General features: G+C 40.8%; 1 protein-coding gene across 3 annotated transcripts in view; it reads right to left on the bottom strand.

The window, feature by feature from the left end:
• The window catches only part of VEZT (vezatin, adherens junctions transmembrane protein), a 60,381-nt gene that overhangs the window by 11,170 nt on the left and 25,902 nt on the right, over positions 1-23,309 (bottom strand). Inside the window, exons 2-9 of one of the 3 annotated variants that reach the window (XM_080935282.1) lie at positions 21,656-21,790; positions 19,169-19,254; positions 17,142-17,314; positions 12,989-13,264; positions 9,506-9,643; positions 6,761-6,908; positions 3,464-3,795; positions 66-259 (exon numbers count right to left, since the gene is read on the bottom strand). In XM_080935282.1, the coding sequence (XP_080791408.1) occupies positions 66-259; positions 3,464-3,795; positions 6,761-6,908; positions 9,506-9,643; positions 12,989-13,264; positions 17,142-17,314; positions 19,169-19,254; positions 21,656-21,737 (1,429 nt within the window). In that variant the 5' untranslated portion in view covers positions 21,738-21,790. Of the gene's footprint in view, positions 1-65; positions 260-3,463; positions 3,796-6,760; positions 6,909-9,505; positions 9,656-12,988; positions 13,265-17,141; positions 17,315-19,168; positions 19,259-21,655; positions 21,791-23,309 lie in introns of all 3 variants that reach the window. The other 2 variants (XM_080935280.1, XM_080935281.1) reach the window with 2 other exon arrangements.

Here is a 23,309-nt window from a genome sequence, read left to right as displayed (position 1 = left end):
AGGAATCCCAGCAGGATGGAGGGAGTGTCGCTGACAACTGTACAGTGAAGACAACCCACAGGTACCTTTCTTATCCGTGTTCCTCCGGAGCAGTTTATCCACTTGAGAAATGGCTTCTTCCCAGCAACTGTTGCTGGCCTGAACATGGGGCTCGATCAGTTTGAATTTCTGCTCTAGTACCGGATAAGCCTCTGATAGCAGCTCTTGTGTTTCTTTAGTACAAACAAGCTTCTCAAGTTCATCTTCAAGAATTATTACTCTGCAACACAGAAAATGAGAAGTAGATTGTTAACAGGTGAATTGGAAATGTTATCATTCACAAGGAGCACTTAAGAAATCAAGCCTATAAAATTAAAACAGTTCTGGAGACAAACAGCGGTAACTGTTGTTCCATAGTGTGTATGTACTGTAAACTTAAACGTGACCACGTATGGCTGGAGATGCGGCTCAGTGGTAGAGTACTTGGTTAAGCAACCTAAAACACTCCTGAAGCAAACAAAAATTTATAAGGCATATCACGTAATGTATTTAATGAGTATTTCTTACATATATACTAGGCAGTTTCCTTCCTTTCTATTTTTGGTTTTGGAGACAAGAGTTTCTTCATTTAGGTCTGGCTACCCTTGACCTCCCTCCACAGGCCAGGATGGCCTCAAATTCCAAGAACACCTGTTTCTACTTCCCAAGTACTAGGACTAAAGGCATGTGCTACTAGAAAGTTTCTAATCCAAAGGAATATATTAAGCCATCTCCTACTTTTAAAAATTTACAAGGAAACTGGTGTATGTACGTATGTATACATCTATCTCTCTATATAGAGTTGAAATTATATATTTAAAATGTATTATATATTTCATATATAATATATAATTTCAATATTATACAGAATATATAACATTTACTATTATAAAGATGTTTTACATTTTCGCATGCACAGTCCTGCAGGGAGGCACTGAGAATGAGATCAGCAATTGGGACAACAGGCAAAATCAAAAAGGTTTTGATGGAGCAGAACAAACCTTTAGGTGATGCTTTTAAAAGCAGTAAGAACTACAGATAGGGGGTTCCAGGGAAGAACTCAAGGAAAGGAGAAGCCTCTTTGCTCCTTGCTGATGAGCACATAATACGCTGTTGCTGTATCTTCTCTGGCAACTGAACCCAGTGTGTGCGGCCCTGTGATGTGGACTAAGGAGCAGCAGCTCTTCGGACATCACCCAGGCCTGCAGACAGAGCAGCTAGGTTCTTGGCCTTTCCAGGATGCAGACAGCTACTGCTTGGCTACCTGGTCCCTACTGCGTAAGCCAATCACCCAAACTCCTCTTTTTCAAACAAACAACAATAAAACAAACAACAACAAAACAAAAAACAAAACTCTTTGTAGATTTATTTATCTTGCATGTATGATTCTTTTGCCTGCATGTATGTCTTGCACCCCATGTGTGTGCCTGGTGCCTGCTGGGTCAGAGGAAGGTGCTGGGTCTCCTGAAACTGGAGTTATGGGTGAAAACCTCTCTGATAACTTATATTCATGGGGCTGGAGAGATGGCTCAGGGATCAACAGTACTGGTGCTCTTTTAGAGTACTGGAGCTTGGTTCCCAGCACCCATTCTGGGAAGTTCATAACTATTTGTAACTCCAGCCTCAGAGCATCCAAGTCCCTCTTCTGGCCTCTATCGGTACCTGCATATAACTATACACACGTGAAATGTGCATATTCACATATAGGAATATATATACACGTATATTATCCATCGTGTCAGCTGTTGGTCTAGAGAACCTTTTCTAATACACTCAGAAAATCCAGCCTTTGCTCCCGATTCATGTGGCAATGGCCTTATTGTCCATGCTGCTTGCCATGACCTGGGTTAGCATCCCCGGCCATCTTAGAGCGGTACACACAGAACACGGGGATGCCCTCACCTCAGCTTCTTCCCTTTCCCCATTCCATCTCTCGAAGGCCCTGAACTGAGGTAAAACTTATCTTATCAAATGTTTCTACCTTTGTACATCTTGCCCTCCTTCATTCCAGCTAAGTAAGCCTTGTGTAGTTCAGGCCTTTTGGTCCATTTCTTACATCCGATTTATGCATTTCTCCCTCCACTTCTTGATTGTTATTCTGAGTCCTGTAAGGTTATCACCTGTGATCTTATCAGTTAAGTAAATGACAATGACCTTCTGAATTACCAGCACAAGAACTTAACCACCCCTTTGCTCCAGTCCCACTCTATGAATATTTTCAAAATTTACTGAAACAAAAAAGTCTGAGAACACTCAGACTGTGGGCTCCAGTTTTAATATCTGATGTTAAGAGGGCTAAAAAGATGCTCATTCAGTAGGAATGACTACTTTGGTTCAGCTCCCTTCCCTTCCTTACTTTTCCTTTCTTCATTTTTCCTTTCCTTTCCTTTCCTTTCCTTTCCTTCTCTCTCTCTCTCTCTCTCTCTCTCTCTCTCTCTCTCTCTCTCTCTCTCTCCTTTCTTTTTCTCTTTCCTTCCCCTTTTCTTTCTTTCTTTTACAGTCTTTCTATATAGTTCTGGCTATCTTGAAGCTCTCTCTATACTAGGTTGGAACTCGGAGAGCCACCTGCCTCTGCCTCTCAAGTGCTGGAATTAAAAGAATCCTCCACCACACCTGGGTTATTCCACTATTAAATGTGAAAATTTCCATTTAGAAATAGATGAGAAAAATATTTACAACTGATAAAAGTACATTAAAGCAGAGTCTAAGCCATTTGGAAACCACAGCTGAATGTCAGCATTATGTAAACAGAGGATAAACAAATATAAAATACAGACACTACCCTTTGCTGAGGCCAAAAAGTTTATTCTGTGCTGTGAAAACATTCCCAAACATATTTGAAGTATTTAGAAAGTAGCAAGTATTACTCTTTGGCTATACACAGTGGTACCTCTGTACTGCTATAGAGTACTGATAAGTACTTCCCTCAGACTGCGAGCTCCAGTTTTATCGTCTGATGTTAAGAGGGGGGTTAAAAAGATGCTTATTTTTGATAATCCTCTTGTGGTGGTTTGATGCTTGGCCCAGGGAGTGACACTATTAGGGGGTATGGCTTTGTTGGAGGAAATGTGTCACTGGGCTGCCATACTCCAGCCTTGATGATAATGGACTGAACCTCTGAGCCAGCCCCAAATAAATGCTGTCCTCTATAAGGGTTGCCTTGGTCATGGTGACTGCTCACATCAGTAAAACCCAAAATAAGACACTTCTCCATTTCATCTCTCAAGGATAAGAAGCATCTGCTTTCTGTTGAAAACAGCAAAGAAACAATCCTCTTAAACTACAGTCTTTATAAATCATTGTCTCCCTATAGCTTGTGCCTACAGCATCCTTCACACTCCGCTTTGTTTCTTCTTTCTGGGGGGACACAAGGAACAGAACAAATGGACCGAGAATGACAGCTGCTTACTGCTGTGACGATTCCTTACACGGCTTCTCAACTTACTCATTCAGCAGTGCTTTCAGATGGAGCTGTAAGCTGCGCACTGCTGTGTGGACGTTATTCAGTTCTCTCGACTTCTGCTGAGTTTTGGATAAACGCTGAGGGACTGACTGGTGCTGGGTTTCAAAGTACCGAAAGAACTCATAGCTGCGCCTTAGCTCTTCCAAGCAGGCAGAGTGAGCATGAGGTAGACCTTGAGTCACATCACAGAGAATACGATGAGGCAGGAGTGCAGCCGTGAGTAAGGGCCCTGACGGCGAATTTGCTGTAGAAAGTAACAGGGCTAGGCGTCTGAAGAACTCTGAACTCTGTGCCACCCAAAGCTGGAACAAAACCTAAGAGATAGATGGGGGACGGGGGGGGGGGGGAGGGAAGAAAAGGGTGTGGAGGGGAAGATCAAAAGCATACTGAACAATAAAATGTCAATATTTGAAACAAGCTACAAATTTACCATCTGACTTTAACTTTTCACATTATCCTAAAGGACACTATATTCAATTATACAGTCATAACCTGTGAGTTGTTAAGGTTTTGGTATAGAAGCCACAAATGGAGGGGACATTTCTCATTTAATCAAACACTTTAAAAAGCAGTTGTGTTTTTACTACTTTGTTTTAAAAAAAATATGAGACAGGTTTAAAGGATAGTTTATATTTAAGGTCAGATTAAGAGTCCAGGTTAAAATATAAAATCACCTCTGCTTAATTAAAAATCTCTCAAGTTTTTTTTCCCCCCAGAAAGATTTATTCCTTTATAGAGTAAAAGCATGACCAGGAGGATTATCCTGGAAATAAAAGAAATTGGTTAAAGTCTCCTCACCCCAGTGAGCATTGTTAGTATTTTCTCCTACTCTTTCCCCTCCTGCAAACAAAGTTCTGGCTCCTTTGGAACATGCCCTGAATGCTGCAGAGGAAGCAGACTTTGTTCTAAAGTCTTTGTAAGCGAGATATAGCTGTTGTACAAAGGTCTAGTATGCAGATCTACTGTAACCCGTATAGCCATTCCTTTATTCTATCATACGTCCCACCCCATCGCTCAGCTATTAAAAATGAGGGCATCATGAATTCTGCAGGCAAATGGATGGAACTGGAAAATATCGTCCTGCATGAGGTAACTCAGACCCAAAAGGACATGTATGGTATGTACTCACTGATAAGTACATATTAGCCAATAAGTACAGAATACCTATGATAGAACTCACAGACCATAAGAAGGGAGGCAGAGAGAGGGATCTGAGCAGGAAAAGAGAGAGGGGGAGAAAAAGGGGGAGTAGGATCAGGTATGTGGGGAGACAGGAGACAAGCCCAGAAGGCCAGGAGAATGAATGGAAGCTGCAGCTGTAGGGGTAAGTATCAGTATTGGACTGAGATCAGGGACCTTAATGGAAGAGTTAGAGAAAGAATTGAAGAAGCTGAATGGGATTGGAACCCTATAGGAAAACAAAAGTTATCAACTAACTTGGACACGTGGGAGCTCCTAGAGACTAAGCCACCAATCAAGAGCATATGTGGGGTGGTCCCTGGCCCCTGGCACATACAATGCAGAGAACCGCCTTGTCTGGCCTCAGTGGGAGAGGATGTAGAGACTTGTAGAGACTTGATGCCCCAGGGAAAAGGGATGTGAGGGAGAGGGTAGCATGGGGGTAGATGGGTGGGAGTGAATAGGTAGGGGTGGGAGGGGTACCCTCTTAGAGGCAAAGGAGGAAGGGGTGAAGAACTCTTGGAGGGTGGACAGGAAAGGGGGCAACATTTGAAATGCAAATAAATAAAACAAAAAAGTACTATGTAAAAATAGAAAAAAAAAAGATACACATCTTACTATAAAATGTATCTTAGTAAGTGCTACTAACATCTGAACTGATCTGCATGGTTATCACGGGCAGTTTCAAAGAGAACCGACTATCTCTGTGGAGCCCACTAAATACTAAAGGGAATATAAGGCATCTGGACTGACCTCTTAACTCCCTGGAAACTGACTGCGAAAACATGGTCGTGCTATGTATGCAATCCAGGCTGCCTCCAACCGGTCTCCAGCACCAGCCTCCTGAGCGTTGGGATGATGGGAAGCTGCACGGCTTTTACAACTTGCCTTATGTTTCCTCATGACTTGTTCTCTTTAATATTTCTATGGCCACAGCCAGGGAGTGGTGGTGCATGTGTTTATTAATACCTGCCTTGGGAGGCAGAAGCAGGCAGATCTCTGAATTTGAGGCAGCCCGTTTGCAGATTTCCAGGACAGCCAGGGGTATACAGCAGAGAAATATAGTTTCAAAAAACTGAAACCCAACCAACCAACAAAACACCCCCCGCAAATGACCACCAAGAAGGCAGTTCATGAAGTGTTTTCTGAGCATTACTGATGCTCCAGAGCTGAACTGCCATTTGCTTTTAGCATACTTTCGATGTATTGGATTCATCCTCATCAGTTACTGAGAGTGAAATTTCTGGGCTACAGCTACCCACCTTTGTGAAGACTCGAATTCATTTGTCAGGTGTATGCTGTCACCACCCGTATTTGAGTTCTTGAATCTTCATTGATAATGAAGTTATCATTGATCATAAAGTTGATAATATTCAACTTCCTTTTTAAACACTTGGTATCTCTATTTGGATTTCTTTCAAGAGTACAATGAAAAAGTCTCGTGCACTGGCTGTTTTGTGCGTCTGCTCTGTGAGTGACCAGTTCATGTATCTTGTCTAGTTTCTGCTTGTTCTCTGTTTGCTTGCCTGCATTTGCAGTGCGGGGGATGGAACCCAGGGCCTCCTGCATGGTAGGGCACACTCTGTCATCGAGCCCGACGCCTGCCCAGGTAAGCCTTATTACCTTAGTACTCTATCCAGAAAGAACTGAAGTTTTCTAGTTTACTTTACTGCACTTAAAGTATTAAGTACTTGAAATTTAACTTTCATATTTTCTATTATATTCTTTCATGTGGCTGTTTCTAGTAAAAAAAAATTACTTCCTAAGGTGTGAAGAAAAAAATTGTGGTGATTTTATAAAGGAAGATAGACATATTAAGTACTTTACCCAGGTTTGTTGAAACAAACTCACTCGGGCTTCCTATCAGGTAATTCACTTATTTCTAAACCTTTGCTATGGTGTTACAAATGAAGAACATTGACACCAAAATACAAGGATCTCTTCACTGTGTCGTATGATCTCTCAGCTTCTAAAGTCAGTGTCACGACACCTAAAGCACATGGTGTTTAGTAGCACGGAAGGGAACAGGAGCACCGCGTGTGTCACTCAGCAACAGCTCAATCCACGAGTCCCCATCCTTCCTTCTAATGGACTGGTTACCTTCAAGGCCGGCAGGCTGAAGCCATCTGTCAGGTTCTGAGCTTCCTCTTCCGATATCTGGTCTTCACTGAGTCCAAGCCCCAGCTCCTTAAAAGGTACCACACAGATGTAGTTGGTGACATTGTCACTCTCAGAGTTCAGGGGGTAGGTTAAATTAGGTTAAGGCAATCAACATCACCTCTTCATTAGCACATAAGATAGCCAAAAATACCCAAACATTATATCTACTAATTTTATTGTGAACACAGACTGAAGATTTGTATCAGATATTTTAAAGAAACGTATAGTAAAATTTAACATATTGACATAACATTCAGGCACCTGGGGTACTTTGAATAAAATGTTTTGTTTAAACAGTTAAAAGCAGGCATGTAGCACTCTAGTTACTGCCTAGCCTGCTGCTCTCTTCAGTGTATTCCAAAAACTTCTTGCTATTCTGAAAGCAATAAAAAAAAACATAACCAGAAGAGCAACTCTTCGACGGCTAAAACGCTGTTGTTTTGGAAAACTTCCTTCTAACGCTGTACAATGTCCTTTATTGTGTAGTGGCTCAGTGCCCTTCTGTGTACAAGCACTTCTCTTCGCCTCTCTAATCCCTCAGGCCAACATTTCCTGGACTGAAGCTAGCACTGACCAGCTCTAGCTTGTTTCACTGACCCATCTTCATTATCTTCCTTATGGACTTATCTGTATCAATCAAATTATTTTCCTTCTTTAATTGCTTTTGATAGTATCATACACAAACCTTAAAAAATCCGTTTGCATTTATGCTGAATTTATTCCTGTGTCATACTGTGTGTTTCCAGCTTCTTCTAGGATATCTTTTTCTGTACAACCTCTTCTGGTCTTTACAAGTTTGTTCTTTTTCAGTGGGAATCCCTCAGTGTGGCAAGAGAGCTAGCTCATGTATGAGCTAATCTCCCAGGAGCTCTGTGCTGAGACATGTCTTAGGTGCTCTGTTCTCTAGCTATGGTCAAAGTCCAGAGAATCTGTACCAAAATCCTTGTGTTCTGCACTACTCTTAGCCTTTTTAAAGCATATAAAGCAAAACTTTTGTTCTCCCTATGTGTACCCAATTGTCATGGAATTCACTCTGTAGGCCAGGCTGGCCTCAAACTCAGAGATCTGCCTACCTTTGTCACCCGAGTGCTGGGATTAGCCGTATGTGCCACCACTGCCTGCCAAATCTGTAACTCTTAACTGTCCATTTGTTATCGTCCGGTGACGTAAGCTCCTCTGGAACAAGGGTGGTTTACCTTGCTTTCTGCTAGGTCCTCAGTACTGACAAAGCCTGACTGGTGCATGCAGCTTCTTTCATCCTCCCTACTCTGAATTTACATCCCACGGAGCAGAGACTGTATCGATGCAAATAACAATGTGCTAGTGACCAGCACACTGCCTAGTACACGAAAAACGTGTGTTCTTGTGTTTCTTGTGTTCAAGAAAATCTCACTGAATGACTAGCTACTTGGACAGAGTTCCCAAGCCACGATTAAATCCGTTCATTCCGTATTCTCTTTGTTTGTTTGTTTTCTATAGTGGGCTTCTTTGTGTAGCCCTGGCTGCTTTAGTTTGTAGACCAGGCTGACTTTGAACTCAGAGACCTACCAACCTCTGCTGGGATTAAAGGTTTGTGCCACCACCATGCCTGGCTCTTTCCATGTGTTTTGCTTCTTGCTATCTGTAATTCAGACTGGTGTTCTCAGGATCATTCCTATTCCTTCTTGGAGGGCCAATTCATGCGAAAGCCTTCTTTACTCCTGTTGGGTCAGGTGCGCTGTCCTACTATGTTGGAAGACTCCCTGAGCATTTTTATTGCATTGTGAATGCTGGCTTATTTATTGATCTCATTCAAACATCTTCAGCAGTGGGCGTTCATGTCTGTGCTCTGTCTCTTTAAGGCCCGGAAGAGTGTCTGACACATAGCTGGCATTTTAAGCACTGGAGAAAGCAGATGGCCAAGTCCTCCATGAGAATTATACTGTCTTCTCTTTACTTCCAAAGAGATCGCACGCTGTAGCTATATATAACACATATTTACATACAGGTATGCATATTATATGGCGTGAATTATAAGTCAGCAGCAAGGTGTGTGTGTGAAGCATTAGTGCTAGAACACACGGCACATGTAAACACAGAACATTACAGTATCAGTACTCAGCAAACTCAAGAAGGTACAGAGTAGCTTTTGAATCTTCTATTTACCCACAGTTTAACATATTTATGAATCTCAATTTACTAATTATGGAATAACTGCCATTTTAAAGATGAAGAGAGTAAAGCAGAGAAGAGGAAATTAGCCTAAATTAATTAAAGACACCTATGCAGCAAAAAAGTGACATAGCCACATTTTGAGCTTAGACAATTCAGCGCTAGTCTTTTTTAAAGGGGAAGGACTCTCTGTTGCCAGGCCACTGCCATGCCAGGACACAAATCTGCCACATTTGCTCGTTTTCTTAAAGGGCCTCATCTAAGAAAGCCAAGCTCTTTGACCTTTCTTTAGATGAGTGAAGGGAAAGATGTTGAGATCCTCCCCTGTTGTAATGACCCACCCACAGGCAGGATGTCTTCCTGTCTGTCCTTCTCACCCCTCCCCCCCCAATGCACTTAGGATTTAAAACAGGTGAAGAGAAGACTTGGATTTGGACTAGGCAGTCTCAGTGTAGTTTACTCTCAGATGCAAGTGTAACATGTCACTCCGGGCTTTGGAAACACTGTCAGCCTCACACGGAGACAAAAGGATATTTTTTCAGCATGTACAGGGTAGCTAGCCTTGCGGCTTGAAAGTTGGCTCTTACAGTCCTGTAGACGGCTTTCCGCAGGCCGATGAGATGCTGGCTGGGATGCTGTGCAGCCTTATTAAATGAGCAAGCAGCATTGACCCTGTCAAGCAAACTTGAAAAGTAAAATGTGATACAACTGTACAGGTGTCCTAAAGTTTGTGTTTCCTAAATCCACAATTCTATTACACTTAGAAACAATTTTTCTTAAAATTACTATAAGCATCTCATATCAGTGTCCCCTCCTTTCTCTTGACACATACAAAGCCACTAGAACACATACATGAAACAAAGAGCAACAACTGAAAAGTGTAAAATCTCATGGAATATGTAGTCAAATATAGAGAAAATTTCATTTGAGATAGGATAGAAATAAGGAATTATTAAGTAAAATGTATAGATTTCTACACAAAGACACTCGGCCTGCTAAAATACACTACAGAACTATTTACTGGCTTCAAGCCAGTGTCAACAGGTTGTATGCAGGCAGGGCTAGTTATCAACACTCTTTCATGCGTACTACGCATTTACATCATGCTCAAACTCCCTTGTTTGGTCACATGTACAGAGCAGCTAATGACTGCATATGAACACTTTCTGTACATTCATAAGCATAGGGCAAAGCTCATTACCCACCTGCTGCCACTGGCACTTACCTGCTCACAGTGAAGGAGGGATGCAGAGAGGTAGCAGGACCAGTGGCCAACAGGGGATGCAGATAGAAAGGCAAAGTACGGGTTACTGTGTGCCTGCCGGCTGCTCCCACACTCACACAGCTCATGGGCTTTCCTTCGCCAATGGCAAGCATGTGCAACAATGGCACGTGCTGGAATCCGTCCCTTATGACTGTGCGTGAGCAGGGTTAAAGGCTGCCAGTTATTCTAATCAGTAACCTCCTCTAATAGCAAGACAACACTGCCATCTTTTGTAAGTCTTCTTCATAAAACCACACCTCTATAAAACAGACATCGAAGTAGAATTTTTGCAATGGAAAAACCAAACTAAAAGATACGGAAAAAGACGGACAGGCTTAATTTTAAGTAAGAGAACACAGGAAAAGAAAGGTAAAATGATTTGCAAGAAAGGAATCAGGGAGGCAGAAGCAGACCACTCCTGATTTCAGTGTGAAGCAGGAGGGTTTGTGCTCCTCGGAATCAATTTTACAGACTGAAATACTTCTAAGACATTGGGAGGCAAGGTTGGTTATCCCTCGTGACTTTTCTGTCCACTGTCCCGTTGGATGGGCACAATGACGTGATGTCTTCCAAATCTTCTCTTTACCCACTGGCCACCATATGGTACATGAGCATAACCAGGGGTGAATTGTGCTTAATGGCCTACTTTACCTTTTCATATTAAGTCCATGGATATGGGTAAGAGTCAGAAAACTGACATGAGTCACAGCATCTTCATACATGTTTAGGCATTGGCCAGGCTCATAGCCACTCACCACTCAGGCCTCTCAATAAGATGCTGTGTAAGTCAACGATGAGAAGGAGAAATGACTCAATTTAAGTGTTACCTTTTAATTTTTAAAATTTGACAAACAACTTAAAATTTGATATCTACTGATAAGAATTGGCTCTAACCTAATGGAAGAACAAAATCAATACACACAGGATTGTTTTGCTTTGCACTCGGCAGAAGGCATAACATTCTTCAATGTCTTTGTGGTGGTTTGAATAAGAATGACTGCGGTAGGTGCACAGGGAGTGGCACTGTTAGGAGGTGTGGCCTTGCTGGAGTGGAGTGGCTTTGTTGGAGGAGGTGTGTTACTGGGGACTCTGTTGAGGTCTCAGAAATTCAGAGTGTGTGGCATTTACTCCTGCTGCCTGAGGGTCAATGCATAGAACTCTCAGCTTCTTCTCCAGCACCATGTCTGTGCCACCATGTTTCCTGCCATGACAATAATGGACTAAACTTATGAGCTGAAACCAGCCCCAATTAAACATTTTCTTTTGTAAGAGTTGCCTTGGTCATGGTGAATCTTCACGGCACCAGAAACCTAAGACACTCCTCTCTTCTCCCAGGGTTGTTCTAAGGAGCATGAGAGCAGGATGGTTATTCCACATTCCTCCACTCTCCACTCTGATTTTCCAGACAGAGCTGTTCAGGCAAGAGGAAGCACTAATCCAGGGCAGAGCAGAGGAGTGCGGCAAAGCCTCCTCCCTCCTGGTCTTCACTGCATTCCCACCGCACTAATTACAAGCAGGAACTGTTCATTGCATACTTATGTTTTCAAGTATAAATGGCAACAGATAAACATTACATAGTGAGAAGGGGACAAGAGCGGTGACAGGGTTTCAACATGGTTGAAACATATCATGAACATGCATGAGGATATCAAAGCAAAACTTACTATGTAATTGATATGTGATAATTGAGACATTTTTTAAAGTACATAAATTATGAAACAGACTACAGTCTAACAGCCATCTGTGAATGTTTAGTAGGTAGCCTAACATACTGAAAATGGGCTTCTAAAGTCAGAGGTGATGGATGTGAACAATGGAATGAGTGAATTGTATGCAAAAATGATTAGCACAGCATATGGAATGTAGCTTGTCCCTAATGAGTGTAGGCCCCTGTCCTCTGTGTGTGGTACATGGTATATGCACACGTATATATCTATACAGGCATAGATGCCGTAGACTCAGGAGACCACATGTCCTGTACTTTCATGACGTTATTCTCTTGAGACAGGTTCTATCATGGAATCTAGGCCAGCCAGTAAGTCTCAGTGACATTCCTAACCCTACTCCTCCATAGCACTGGGGTTACAGCTCTGTCACATGGCCATGCCTGGCTTTTTGTACAGGAGCTGGGGATGTGAACTCATGCTTGCACAGTGTTTTTACCTGCTGAGCCATGGCCTTAGTCCTGCAATTCCCCTTTCATTAAGTTTCCAGTATATATCTTGCAGTGTAGACATTGACAGCTAGACTGGTAAATATTTGGTTTCTCGTGGGAATGTGCAACACCACTGTTAGTATGATATTCTGAAAGTTCTAGTGCTACAGCAGCTGCTAATGGTCAGCCAGGGAGTGGTGTTAATGTATGCTTACGTCTTAAAGTGAGTTCATATCAGGTACGTCTGCAATCTCAACTGGGCAATGAGGTGTTTTGATGGGGAACAAAGGCAGCAAATGTGGGTATCTACTGCATATGAAGTTTAGCATAAAACCCCATCACTACCTCAGTCACACAGCAGGCCACAGCAATTATGATTCACAGAACATTTTCCACAAAACATGGATCCGAGAAGGTAGAACCCTACTATACAGCCTTGGAGTGTATATCTATCTCTTCACTAACGGACTATGTGGACTTCTGCCATAACTGTAACACAAAAATAAGAACAAATGACATTCTCCTTAAAGTAAATGGCAGAACAGCAAATAGCAGAATATTTTTATATTTAAAAAAATAAAGTGAGAAATTAACTCACAGAGTAAATCCCCTGGAAATGACTTCAGTTTCTTGGATGAGACGTAGGGATTTTCTCACCAGGTTAGTGAAGGCTCGGCTATTGGCTGCCATGTCTTCCAAACGGACCCTATATTTTTTCAGAGTCATTTGCAGTTTGGCTGTCCTCCATAATTTCAAAACTCGGATGATCAGGTAAAAAAACAGAATTATTCCCCATACCAGCCATGAAGACAGAATCCAGCATGTGGGAAACATGATGAGCAAACTAAGGAAGGCAAACAGCATCGAGACATCCCTACAAACACAGACCAAGAGAGAGACAGCCGTCAGACAAGGGAAAATTCCATTACTTCAGTTAGTAAAAGCAGCAATAGAATTCAGCTGATTAAAGCAAAGCGCTAGCTTCTTTGTGAAGCAGTAGTTTGGAGATGTGATATATAATAGGGCATGGGGTAGTTTTAAACATCTAGCACATTAGATGATGTTGTCTAGTTATTAAAATCTCAGCTGGTGAATTTAGGTAAAGAATACTGGGAAGAATTGTCTTCTGCAACTGTTTTAGGAAGTAGAGTATCCAATATGTAAATTATAGATTAAAAAACACAATTTTATAGATTTAAAAGTAAAAACAGTATCTCAGAGATACTTTGAGTTTGTTTTGCCTAGAGTCATTTGCACAAAAACCCATTCTACACAGAAGCCATTCTGTGCCATTCTTGAAGGCATGATGGTGTGTTCCTGTAATCCGAGCACTTAGGAGGCTGAATATATGTAGGCTACGGAATAAAACCTTGTCTCAAAAAGATCAAAGTCAAAACAGCAATGTTAAAACATAGTTGGCACCTGAATAGCCATCTAACTTAATAATCACCACTAACATGAAAGAACATTCTCGACACAGATCATAAGCAGGCAGGTCTTGCTTGCACTTCTGCACTTCAGTAATGAAAATAAAAGTATGCATACATTTCTATTTTGGATGACTACAAATCTAGTGGGTTAAAAATACTTCCTGTAAGCAGTGAAAACTTTGGTGAAATGTGTACACATAAGATAAGAACATGGAGGCTGGAGAGATGGCTCAGTGGTTAAGAGCACTGACTGCTCTTCCAAAGGCCATGAGTTCAATTCCCAGCAACCACATGGTGGCTCACAACCATCTGTAATGGAATCTGATGCCTTCTTCTGGTGTGTCAAGAACAGTGTGGTCATATACATAAATAAATTAATCTTAAAAAAGAAAAGACAAGAACATGGGGTACTACATCTAAGGGTATGTGAAAAGAGCATCAGCTATACTTGGGATTTAGTGTCATGACTCAAAGTCACATGACAGTGCCTGTGTGCCGCATGTGCCTGTGTCCCCATCACTCTCCACCTTCATTTTTAAGCAGTCTTTTCTTGGAACCTAAAGCTCATCATCCTGACTACAGTGTTTGGCCATCGCATCACAGGCTCAGGGTCTGCTTATCTCCCCCTCCCCCACTCTGAGGGCAGCTGCATACCTGTATGCCTGGTTTTTAGACTTTTATGTGGGTGCCAGGAATCCAAATTCAGGCACTAATGCTTGTGTGGCAAACACGTTACTCACTGCACTATCTCCCAGTTTCAGTTTAAAGAATGCTTCTTAATAAATGTTAGCCCTAACTTTTCAGAACCTATTATTCCTAAAGACAATAAACTTACAATCCTGGTAAAACCATAAATTAAAATAGCATTGTTTACTTTTATATCACTAACAGCTGTGGTGGTTTGTGTGAGAATGGCCCACATAGGCACACAGCTTTGAAGTTAGTCACTAGGGAGTGGAATTATCGAAAAGAATTATTAGGAAGCATGGCTTTAGTGAAGTAGGTATGGCCTTGCTGGAGGAAGAATGCCCCTGGGGGTGGGCCTTGCAGTTTCTCTTTTCTCCCTGTCTGCTGCCCATGGGTCAGGATGGAAAGCTCTCAGCCATTGTTCCAGCCCCATGCCTGTCTGTTTCCCGCCATGATCATCATGAACCAACCCTCTAAAACTGTAAGCCAAGTCCCAACTAAATACCGTCTGTTATAAGTTGCCCTGGCCATGAAGTCTCCTCAGCAATAGAACAGTAATGAAGACAACATCAAACTTGAAAAGCATTTACAAAATCTCTTATTTGCTCAATCACCTTTATGGATCAAACGCTATTGTGTCTAATATTTAAAACTGCATGTGCACAGGTCTGTGTATGTTTGGGAGGCCAGAGGTCAACTTTAGGTGACATTCTTCAGGTGCTACCCGCCTTGTTTTGTTGTTGTGACTCTTGTGTGTCTTCTGAGACATGGTATCTCTGTGTAGCCCTAGCTGGCCTGAGCTTGCCTTAAACTCAGAGAGATTTACCTGCTTTTGACTCTTCAGTACTTGGATTATAGGAATGCACCATCACAACCAGCCCGTTTTGTATTTTGTTTTTAAGCTTTCCAAATAGGTTAAGGGGCGGTCCAGGGAGACCCACAGAGCTCCTGTTTTTGCCTCCCCAGCTCTGGTATTACAAAGATATGCTACTGTACTGGCTGGTTTTGTGTCAGCTTGATACAAGCTGGAGTTATCACAGAGAAAGGAGCCTTAGTTGAGGAAATGCCTCCATGAGATCCAGCTATAAGGTATTTTCTCAACTAGTGATCAAGGGGGGAGGGCCCAGCCTATTGTGGGTGGTGCCATCCCTGGGCTGGTGGACCTGGGTTCTATAAGAAAGCAGGCTGAGCAAGCCAGGGGAAGCAAGCCAGTAAGTGACATCCCCCCCCCCCCCCGTGGCCTCTGCATCAGCTCCTGCTTCCTGACCTGCTTGAGTTCCAGTCCTGACTTCCTCTGGTGATGAACAGCAATGTGGAAGTGTAAGCTGAATAAAGCCTTTCCTCCCCAACTTGCTTCCTGGTCGTGATGTTTGTGTAGGAATAGGAACCCTGACTAAGACAGCTACCATACCAAGCTTTTTTTTTTTTTTTTAAGTGTGGTGAGTTCTGGGTTTGAACTTTCATGACAAACATTAGGAAATGAGCTTTCTCTCTAGCCTCATAAATGCTTAGCATCTACTGTTCATTCTTTGCAGATCTTTAGATTCATTTATTATATAAGTATTTACAATATTCATATAAATATCTATTTTTATAGGTCTTTTGAAGACAAGGTCCTCACTGTGTTGTTCAGAATGGTCTTGAATGCTTGTGCTCAAGCAAGCATCTTAGTAGCCCAGGCTGAAAGCAGACTTGTAGGACTCTATGTATACACCACTATGCCAGGCAAATTTTGCTATTTTTAAGAGAGAAATGTTTATTTCCTCATGATGCTATTTCAGTGACTGCTGGCTTGGAAACATACTTGGCTATCAAGGGCAATGTGACAGGAAAGAAATTCAGAACACAGGACAGTTAATACACTACTTATGGAACATGAACTATGTGAGCAATAATGTTGTAAATGCCTTGATTCATTCTTTTCTTCTCTGTCAAACATGATAAATGCATAGGAGAAGAAGAGCACCAACAATTCCCATACATACAACCGTTTAGTATTTGTCATTTCTTTTTGAAAAGACTATTTTAAAACAGATTATGATCTAGAACTTTTACATTAGACTCAAATATTTTCTGGTAGCTGAAAGGTATCAAGATTTTTATTTGACTGTGTTTTTTAATTTTGAGACAAGGTCTTTGCTGTATTCCTCTAGCTGGCCCCTAACTTCTGGGTCCCTGTAATCCTCCTGTCTCAGCTTCCCAAGTAAGCTTTAGAATAGTTCAAATCATTAGTTATTGGTTCTAATCTCTTCTCAGCCAATATGTCAGTACTTGATGCTTTTTCTCCACTTCTCAACCTTCAGTATCTCTGTAACCCAGAGATGACAACATCTGGCTGGGGCTGACATATACACTGCATTGCTGTATTGATACTTTGAGGAATTTATCCCTAATTGTTCAGTTGCTAAATAGAGAATTAATTTTACCAAGTTGGATACATACATGATATCCAGCACTGTTTTATTTTAATTAATTAATTAATTAAATTTCTGGTTTATCACTACATTTGTTGTAATTCTAAACATAAACATGGACTATTTATAAGGCCTTTACAATAGAGAATATTATAATAGATTTCTTCTGATGATACTTTATTTGTAAGCAGTCAAAAGAGAAATGTTTTCTGGACAGTACCAAATATTAGGGGTTGCCAGGGAGCAGAGTGTTGGAAGGTGTCCATTTTCCCGTGAAGGTTGCCCTGCAGACAGGATGCTGGGATCAAGCAGCTCAATCAGCTCCACATCCTCCTGTAGCAGGACTTCCTGTTGCAGGATGGTATGCAGTGAGTCCAGTCGAAATCCAGTGTCCTTGCCATTAGAACACAGGAAGAGAAGTCTTAATGCACATGTAATACTTCAGGCAAATGCTAAGTTTAGTATGGTTTCAGCTATAGGTATTTATTTTCATAGTAGAATCCAAGAAGAAACAACTATCCAGTCTCTCCTTAGTGTGACAGGTGTAGTTTCATTTCTCACTGTAAATATAAAACAATAAAAATTGAGGTAGACACTACTAAGTTATGAAATATGAAAAAATTTTATAGTAATGGATATAAAGTAATTACAGATTAATAAACATAGTCTATTTATAAATAGAGTAAATAAATAAATAAATAAAGAGAATAAATTCTAGTTAAACTACTTATAAATGAAACATAATATACATAGAAAATATAATACATTTTCCAAAAGCCTGAGAGCCAAGACCTAAGTACCAAGGCCTGGATCTTGGCTCTATACCTTAAGCATGAAGATGAATTTCTACAAAAAATATCATGTGTTACCACGGATAAAATAACTGAAGAGACAAAAACAAAACAAAACAACCCCCAAAGCCCCCTAAACATGCTATGTATATGCAACATAACATAAAACTTACCAAATTTACCGAGTAACAATTACCACATATGTAATTTGGGGCTTGGCTAAGTAGCAGATACATTACAGCAGAGACAGGAAGACACAGAGAGAAGGAGGGAGGGAGTTTTATAGGAACCAGAAAATTACCTATTTGGTAATTGTTACTAGGCTGGTAAAGGAAATAAGACCCTATAGGATGAAGTGTTCTGAAAAGCTAGGTTTGCTTACTGAAAAGATTGACAGAGACTGAGAGGAATAGGAAAGAATTCCTTCACAGAGTAACAGCATAAACACAACCCCAAGAGTTGAAAGACTGGATTCAAGGATAAAACTATTGACAGGCAAAGCTGGCTAGGGTTAAGTTGTGCAGAAGTGATTGTGAAGCGGATGTGATAGTAACAGTGAAGTTAGTCTTTAAGAATGGCACTGAAATTCAAATTAGAGAAGCAGCATGTTTTACTGGAAAGAGAACACACTTGGAATTCAAGAGATCTGGGTTGAAATTTTCTCTTTATCATTCCCTTGCTGAATAAACATTCTTAGAGAATTCACTTAATAAGTTATTAGGCCAAGATGTCTAATCCTTAGTTTTCTCTCACTGGTAAATAGATCAAATCTTATGATATGGCTTGGTGTAGCCAATCAAAATGTGAAGGCTTTGTAAATGACTGCTTTCCAAAAGTCAATTTAAAAAGAACCATACTTCTTAGGGTCACAGGGCAGCAGAGAATCCTAACACCTGCTCACATGTAAGTTAACCATATCTCTGAGAACCAAGTGAACCCAGCAAGCTGAATGTTTTGGGTATACTGGATGGATTTTACATTGGTAAGAAGTAAGGCTAATTGGGCCTCTTTAGGGGTTTGGCTAAGCAGCAGAAACATTACAGCAGAGACAAAAGACACAGAGAGGGAGGAGGGAAGGAGTTTTACAGGAACCAGAACAGCCATCGATACTGACTCTGGGAAAGTGTGATTTATCAGTCCCTCAGGACTGAGCTGATTGTACCAATCTGTATTTATTTCCTTCCTTCCTAAAAGGAATCATAGGATGAGGAAGTAAGTTAGCAGTCTAACAAACAAGGCAGCACAAAGTACCAGAACACTGGCTAGCTTTTATAAGAAATATGAACAATACAGCTAGCCCTGTTTAAAGCTCCCCCGTTATTGTGGAATCTCTAATAAAGACAAATCATATAAAAATCAGCAGCACAACAGATTCTGCCCCCCCCCGCCCAGTTCTCTCATGATTACACGGGACCACGGAAGGAAACGGAATGAAGCAAAGGGAAGCAGCACTCACCAACTTGTGGAGTAAGTCATCTTTCTTACTGCACTGAGAAGAAAAAGTCCAACTCTTGATGGTTTCTGTCAGTTTCAACAGGATGCCTTGCTAAAGATTATGAATGACATTTTGTAGGATTATTAATTAAATACACTCAAAAGGCAGAAAAACTAAACAACTTACCTCTAAGTAATTGGATGTTTTATCAGAAAAAGAAAACCCCTCATGTAGGTTATCATTCTGTAAGTGTATTATAGCCCCTCATTTTTCCCACTTCTCCTTGTACAACAGTGTGACCTACAATTGTACTCCAACACATTCCTAGATCCTTAAGTAAGAGTTGAATTCAACAGATTGAAATGAGAGCTGTAAATCTGATAGTAAAAAAGTATGATGTAGCCCATTTATCATGGAAATATTAAAGGCTATCTGTGTCAATATGATAATTATAAAATTATAGTATGGTCTGCATTCTCAATGTTAATATCATTTGGTTATAAGATGCTAAGGCAGAGAGATATTTTAATCCTTTTATAAGAACTGTCATGTCAAAAGTTTTATTAGCAGACCAACTAAATATGTAATTTACCTTACCAGCCCCATTCCCTGACCATGGCAGTAAATGGAGTTTATAAGCATTTAGTGGTTCTATGTCCAGACACTGCAAACAACCACGGAAACAGATGAGTGGACACACTGCTGTTTTAAAGAACTCCACAGAGGAGCAGAGATGGACAGACCACAGCCATGAGATGAAAAACCATTCTATGGTATTTTACAAACTTACTAGCAACTCATTCTAACTATGCAACCCAAACTTATCCTCTTTGATACTTGCATGCTTAGGAATAATGGTAATTACAGAAAACAAACATTTAAATATCTCCTACAGTCAGTTTCTGAATGATTTTTGTTTGGAATCAGGTCTGAACTTCTAAACTTTCTGAAATGGCCCTAGCTGCATGCCTGCCATTTTGTATGTTTTTGTGTAAAAAGGCATTCTTAGCACTGACAACCATAGAATTAACATATCAACAAACTCTGAAAAGAGTTGACTATGTCTTATGTCCCACAGCATCAAATATTCAGTTAAGTTACCTCTTCATGTAAAAATAAACAAGTACAACAATCCCGTTAGTACACAAACTAGCTTTGTCTGTCTCTGTCTCTCTCTCTCTCTCTCTTTCTCTCTCTCTCTCTCTCTCTCTCTCTCTGTCTCTCTCTCTCTCTCTCTCTCTCTCTCTCTCTCTCTCTCTACCTGAGTGCTAAGATTAAAGGTGTGTGACACCACAACACACTACATCCCATATCTTTTGATTTTGATACATGGTCAAACCATATGTATACAAATACTTATTTTAAAATAAATTTTGTTATAATTTATTATCAGAAAACATTGGATTTGTATACCTGTTTCATATACCTAGATACATAGGGTTGCATAAAAATTTCTTGAACAAAAAGAGGTCATGAGTAGATAAAGATTAAGGAGCTCTAAGCTAGGGCAATTATGACTCGAGAAGAGACTTAAAGAAGCTTAGAATATGTGCTGACTCCCTAAGTGTGTTCATTTACTTTGATTATTAGAGTATTTCTTTATGCAAGAATGGAGTCATCCTTGACAAATTTAATACAAGATAGTAAATGTTCAGTCCAATTTTCATTCTGTGATTAGTCTCTCCCAATCTGTTTTAAATACATTATAATTCAATTCCAAACAACTTGTAAGAGGGAGCTCTTGAATGTGGGCTAGAAGTTGGAATAGACATTTGCTGACCTTGCATAGGTCTAATGAGTTGAGTCAAGGCAGATGTACCCTTGCATTCAGGTCATTAAAGCAGATGCTTCCATTTAAGTCTTTTGGCTTGTGCCTTCTGTATTTCTAGGGATGTTTATCATATTCTGCTGGGTGGAGGGTACTTGGGTAAGTGGCTAGGGACCAGGGTTTATATATCAGCAGCAACATTTTGGCACACTGTCACACAGTGGCACTTAACTATGATACATTTTTAGACATAAGTTTATAATAACTTCCCTGAGGTGGTTTGCATATGCTTGCCCCCGTGGGGAAGTGGCACTGTTAAAAGGTGTGTACTTGTTGGAATAGGTGTGGTTTTGTTGGAGGAAGTGTGCCACTGTGTAAGTGGGTTTTGAGGGCTCCTAGTGCTCAAACTCTACCCAGTGCAGAAGAGACCCTCCTCCTGGCTTCCTGAAGAAGACAATCCCCTCCTGGCTGCCTTCAGATCAAGATGTAGAACTCTAGGTTCCTCCAGCAGCATGTCTGCCTGCTGCCATGCTTCTCGCTATGATAGTAATGGACTGAACCTCTGAAACTGTAAGCCAGCCCCAATTAAATGTTCTCCTTTATAAGAATCACCTTGGTCATGGTGTCTCTTCAGAGCAATGGTAACCCTAACTAAGAGCCCCCCCCCACAAAGAAATCTCTGTAGGGAATCATTAAGGTAAAGACCAGATTAAGCCCTGAAACTCGAGTATGCTTCTTACTTTCTGTAGGACTCTGGTGGGAGGCGCCTGAGGTCCCTCTGTTGTCAAGCATTTTTCTGTGTTTGGTGACAAAGAAGAACATATTTCAAAATCTGTGTGTCCCAAATCCTGTAAGTACTGGTAAAGTGGAGAATTCTGAAAGAAACAGGAAATGCAGCAAATTTAAAGATCATGAATATTTCAAAAGTTTTAGGCTCAAATTCAAAATCACACCTGAGCACCAGCTTATATTTTCTACGGCTTCTCCTATGAGAACTGGAATGACCTGCTATAGTAAAATGCCACTGAACACCAATAAATCAACCAACATGCAATACAAAGACCCAAAAAGGAAAAGCTCTAAACAGACACATTTTTTTTTTTTTTTTTTTGGAGTGAGTACCAGAAAGAAAAATGAACTTAGAATTATAAATAGATTTCTTAAGCAATTTTTTAATCCAAATTTTTGTTAACTGCTAAGAGGACCTACAGTGAAAGTTATTATTTAAAGCCAAGAAAACCTAAACATATTATTATAATGTTAGGTATAATGCTGCAGATAACACACCTTCCTTTATTTAGCACTAATATGCACATGACTCACCATGCCTGATACTACAAGCAAAACTCAAGTTCCTTTAAGAAAAGCTATTACTCACATATTAGGCAATGCTATATACAAGAGAGAGAGAGCGCGCGCATGAGATTACAGTGGTTAAAAACACAAGCATCTTATGACAGGAGTGATGTAACAGCCCCAAATTCTTAGAATTAAGGCGGTTAAAAGCCCGTCTGGGCCATTTGTTAAGATCCTGTCTCATAACAAATGCAAAAATTAAAATAAGGTAACTCTGGAAGCAAAGTTTAGGTTCAAATTCCAACTGTTAATTGTTACTAGCTAAGTACCACCTAAAAACAGGATACTTATATTTAATGCAGAAAGATCCCTCCCTACATACCTTGCAGATGGGCAGAGGGGCAGAAGCAAAATCTCTTGAGTTTTAAACCAACCTGGTCTACACAGTTAGACTATGTCTCCAAAACAAAAACAAAAACAAACAAACAAACAAACAAACCAAAAATCCCCCAAACCAGGAAGCATTTAGAAGAGTTCTAAGTTGTAAGTTATACGAAAAGGGCATAGTTAAGGGACTGACTGATCCTGCCCCTGGTCCCAAGTGTTCTGTATCAGTTTCCTCCAAGACTGAAACATTCTGCCCTTCAGGGAACCTCTTTAAGTAGGGAGGTAAACAACTCAAAATATCTTCAGGAAGTCCCTGAGAGTGACCAAATTCACTAGGCCCCTTCTTGCCAGAGAATGAAATTAAAGCTGAGAATCCCTCTCAGACAAATAAAAGTGAGCTACAGAGAAGACTCTCAGAGAAGCTAAGCTACAAAGAACACCTTGAGATCAGACTGTGGGGGAAGTAGAAACCAGCCGTGGTGTCTGGAAGAAATTTAAGCCACCTGAGACACCTGGAAAGGACACTCCTCTTCAACCTGTTGATCTGCCTACAGGCTATGCAGTGAGCTTCAGGTTCCCAGATTTGTGAGCTGTCACCAGTCCTGGGGATGGGCTTTGGTGACGCAGCTGTCTTTGAGTCATTCCTGCTCCTGTAAGTGACCCCTCACCTATACTCCTGTAACTCCAATAAAACTCACTGCTTCACCAAAT

This window comes from Micromys minutus (assembly GCF_963924665.1).
Source record: "Micromys minutus genome assembly, chromosome: 22".
NCBI lineage: Eukaryota > Metazoa > Chordata > Mammalia > Rodentia > Muridae > Micromys > Micromys minutus.
The sequence above is the reverse complement of the archived record's forward strand: the minus strand, read 5'-3'. Positions and strand labels throughout refer to the sequence as shown.